This window comes from Arachis duranensis, unplaced genomic scaffold, assembly GCF_000817695.3.
Source record: "Arachis duranensis cultivar V14167 unplaced genomic scaffold, aradu.V14167.gnm2.J7QH unplaced_Scaffold_72657, whole genome shotgun sequence".
NCBI classification, from domain to species: Eukaryota; Viridiplantae; Streptophyta; class Magnoliopsida; order Fabales; family Fabaceae; genus Arachis; species Arachis duranensis.
The window spans coordinates 6,940-11,472 of record NW_026265062.1 but is presented as its reverse complement, the minus strand read 5'-3'; the positions used below and the strand labels follow the sequence as shown (position 1 = coordinate 11,472).

At 39.3% G+C, this 4,533-nt stretch overlaps 1 protein-coding gene across 1 annotated transcript; it reads right to left on the bottom strand.

The window, feature by feature from the left end:
* Positions 1-328: 328 nt before the first annotated feature.
* LOC107472387 (uncharacterized) lies at positions 329-1,111 on the bottom strand. Its single transcript, XM_016091911.1, has one exon. The coding sequence runs from the start codon at positions 1,109-1,111 to the stop codon at positions 329-331; it is 783 nt and encodes a 260-aa protein (XP_015947397.1).
* Between the last annotated feature and the right edge of the window lie 3,422 nt (positions 1,112-4,533).

Below are 4,533 nucleotides of genomic sequence, written 5' to 3'. Positions count from 1 at the left end.
AGGACGAATTGATGATCACTGGGAAGCTCTCTGATGCACCCAGGAATGCATATTTGAGATGGGTGGGTAATGGCTTCAGTTCTTGTTTTCGTACTTCTCCCTTCTTGTCTTGTTTTTCCTCTTGCTCAATAGACATCTCGGCTACTTGTTCCTCTGTTGTCTCTTGATTTTCTTCTTGCTCTTGAGGGTTATCTTCCAACATTTCTTCCACCAAACTCTCTATCATATCCACTCTCACGTAGTCCTCTTGCTCAGAAATGTGTTGCATTGACTTGAAAACGTTTATGACCATTTGTTCATTGTGGACCCTGAAGATCATCTCTCCTTTTTATACATCAATAATGGCTCTTGCTGTGGCTAAAAATGGCCTTCCTAAAATGATTGAATTGTTTCCTTCCTCTTCAGTATCCAAAATCACAAAATCTGCTGGGAAAATAAACTCCCCAACCTTCACCAACAGGTTTTCCACAATTCTATTGGGTGTTTTGATTGATCTGTCAGCCATGACTAATGACATCCTGGTGGGTTTAAGCTCTTCTATGGCAAGCTTTCTTATCATTGAGAGAGGCATTAGGTTGATACTGGCACCAAGGTCACAGGGAGCTTTGTTGAGAACCATTCTGCCAATAGTGCATGAGACTACAAAGCTTCCTGGATCCTTGAGTTTTGGTGGAATGCCTATTTGAATCACAGCACTGCATTCCTCGGTGAGTAACACAGTTTCCTTCTCAAGCCAACTCCTCTTTTTGTTGATAAGCTCTTTCAAAAACTTGGCATACAGAGGCATTTGTTCAAGTGCTTCAGCCAAGGGAATATTGATCTCCAGCTTCTTGAAAGTCTCAAGGAACTTATGAAAATGTTGGTCCTTAGTTTCTTTGCTGAACCTCTGGGGATATGGCAATGGAGGTGTGATGCTCTTTCCCACTTGCTGCTTTCCCTGAATCACTTCTTTTGAACTGTGTGGTTGGTTGTTCTTCTCTTTGAGTTTCTCAGTGTCCTTGTTTGGCATCACAACTTGATCCTCGGCTTCATCTGCCTTTGTTGGCTTTTCATCTTCTATTGGTCTTTTGTTGCTCTCCATTTGCTTCTTTGTAGTGTCATTGTTGCTCATCAATGTTCTCCCACTCCTTAATTGTATCGCCTTGCATTCTTCCTTAGGATTTGGGATTGTGTCACTCGGCAGGGAACTTGATGGTCTTTCATTGGTGAATTTCTTGGAGAGCTGACCAATTTGCCTTTCCAGGCCCTTTATGGATGCTTCCTGGTTCCGTGCTGTCAATTCTTGGTTTTTCATCATCTTCTCCATTAGCATTTCCAGGTTGGTGATCCTCTGAGAGTCATGTGAAGTTGCTTGGTTATGGGGTGTTGATGATTGATGGTGAATGTTTTGGTTAGTGAGTTGGTTATTGGGTGGAAAATAGTTGGAGTTGGGAAGTTATTTTGGGGTTTTCTGTAAGGGTTTTGGCTAGTCTGCTGTTGGTTGTGGTTTTGGTTGTTTCTTAAGGTGTTTGGGTTTGAGTTCCTCTGCCATGGTTGTTGGTTTTGGTTGTGATTATCCCCCCATCTGAGGTTTGGGTGGTTCTTCCAAGATGGATTATAGGTATCACCATACACCTTATTTGAACCTTGGTTGTGCATATACTGCACTTGCTCTTGTTGTTGTTCCTCTTGGTTCTCATTCTGCCCCCAAGGATTGGTTGGTTGGCTTGTGGCACTCACTGATGCTACTTGTAGGCCATCAATTCTTTTGGCCATTTGCTCAAATTATTGTTGAATCTGTTGCTGCATCATTTTGTTTTGAGCTAAGATTGAATCCACTCCTTCCAGCTCCATTACTCCTCTTCTTTGTGATGGTTGGCGTTGCCTTTGATGAGCAAAGAAATACTGATTGTTAGCCACCATGTCAATGAGATTTTGAGCTTCTTCTGCAGTTTTCATCAGTTGCAATGATCCTCCATCTGAGTGATCGAGTGCTTCTTGAGCCTTTAGAGTGAGCCCTTCATAGAAGTTCTGCAGCTTATCCCACTCAGTGAACATCTCTGGTGGACATTTCCTCAGCAGAGCCTTATATCTCTCCCATGCTTCATACAGATTTTCAGCCTCCATTTGCGTGAATGTCTGCACTTTAGTCTTTAACCTGATGATCCTTTGAGGGGGGTAAAATTTGGCAAGAAACTTACTCACCAAATCATCCCAAGTGTTGATGCTTCCCTTCGGAAATGTTTCTAGCCATTGAGCGGCCTTATCCCTTAAAGAGAATGGGAACAGCAGAAGTTTATAAGTTTCAGGATTCACACCATTGGATTTGACAGTGTCGCAAATCCTCAAGAAGGTGGATAGGTGCTGGTTAGGATCCTCTAGTGGGCTTCCTCCATAGGAACAATTGTTCTGGACAAGTGTAATGAGTTGTGGCTTCAACTCAAAGTTGTTTGCATTGACATTTGGAGTGAGAATGCTGCTTCCACAATGTCTAGCATTTGCAAAAGTGTAGGAGGCCAGTACTCTCCTCTGTTGAGGGTTATTGTTAACCCCTCCTCCTGGATTAGATGGATCTCCTTCCATCTCGTGGTATTCTTCCTCAGATTCTTCCTCTCCAACAACGCCTTTCCATCTCTCAGCTCTTCTTATTCTCCTTAGAGTTCTCTGGTCAGCTTCAGATAAAACAGGAGTAATTCTCCCTATACCTGACATACAAACAACACAAAAGAAACACAACCAGTGACACTTCAATCTATTGCTAGAATGAAGTTTTAGTTAGCTTAGCGCATCAAGTAATAAAACTCACGGGAGTGAGGTCGATCCCACAGGGATTGAAGGATTGAGCAATTTTAGTTTAGTGGTTGATTTTAGTCAAGCGAACAAGATTTGATTTGAGTGATTTGTATCTAACAGAAGTTAAATTGCATGAAATTAAAGGGAGAGGGGTAATTGACTGAAAATTAAAGGTGCAAAGAAAGTAAAAGTGCTGAATCTTAAAGTGCAAGAAATGTAAATGACTTGAATTGTAAATGGGTCAGGGATGTGGGATTGCAGAAATTAAACAAAGAAAAGTAAAATTTAACCAACAGAAGAGTAGATGATGAAGTTAGTTGAACCGGATCTCAAATTAAAAGGAAAATAAACTTGGTGTAGTAATTAAACAAGGAAATTAAAATGAAAACCAATAGATCTCAGGACCCAAGAGACTAGATAACCAAGTCTAGATCTCAATGCCTTCCTAGATCCAAATTTAGAGAGCAATTGCAAGAAATTTAAAGATCAGACAGTAGAAGAGTAAATCAGAAATTCAATTTCCAAAAGTTGCAGTAAGTGAAAACAGAGAGATCTCAAGATGAGATTGAGACAGAATTTCCTCAATTCTTCAACCCAAGATTCAAGGCAAGTGTAGATGAAATTGAAAACATGAAAACTAAGAGGAAGAGAATTCAATTCTCCTTCCCCGAGAACAACAACTCAGAAAAATGTAAAGTGAGCTCTCTACTGTGAGTACTACTATCCAAATTCTAAAAGAAAGCTCCCTGAAGAACTTAAATTCTAGGCTATTTATACACTTTCTTCAAATGGACTTCAAGCCTTGAATTGGGCCTTTGCTCTTGATGGAACTGGGTTGAAAAAGGCCTCTGTTGATTGCTCTTGGAGTTGGAGAGAAACCCATTTTGAACCGGGACATAAATCACAAAAGCTTGAGTAAAAGTTTGAGGCAAACTTTTACTCAAGCTTTTTATATCAGCCACCCCCTTTTGCTGATGTCCACGTTTGGGCTAAAGTTTGAGGTCAAACTTTTAGCCAAACGTTGGATCCCCTTGTGTGCATGTGTGGCGCCAACGTTTGCCAAAAAGCTTGAGGCAAACGTTGGCGCAAGCTTTTCTTCTCCAGGGCATGCATGAGTGGCGCCAACGTTTGCCAAAAAGCTTGAGGCAAACGTTGGCGCAAGCTTTTGTCCTCCAGGGTGTTTATGTCAACTTTTCCAAAAGCTTGAGCTAAAGTTTGAGGCAAGCTTTTGCTCAAGCTTTTCGTTCTCTCTTGCTCCTTGCCCTTTCTTCTTTCTTCAACCTTCTTCAAAGCTCTTTTCACCTATCATCAATCAACCAAACACATCAAAGCTATGCTCAAGATCATGAGTTTGTTATTCTTTCATAATATATGACAATTATAGCACAAAATCTCATGAAATTGCATTAATTCATCCATGGTTGATTGAATCAAAGGAAACATGAAATTCTATCCAATTAGCTTGCTTATAGCTCAAGAAAGTGCATAAAATTAATTGAAAAGAAAAGAAATAGACTAGTTAAACTAGGCTAAGATGACTCGTCATCAGTGTAGCATTATCCGGTGAAAAAAATAAAAAATATTTTTAAAAAATTAACAAATTTTAAAAAACTAAATTTTTTATTTTTGAATTTTTAAATTATATTATTAAATGTTTTTTATTTAAATAAATAAATAAAATAATGTCCATGCAATATCTAGTAAACAACGGATCTGTAAATTTATTATTTTTTTAATTTTTAAATGAAAAAAATAATTTTT

What these genes read in the sequence shown, in the direction of transcription:
- LOC107472387 (XM_016091911.1), bottom strand. Translation starts at nt 1,111, where the DNA reads ATGAGCAACAATGACACTACAAAGAAGCAAATGGAGAGCAACAAAAGA.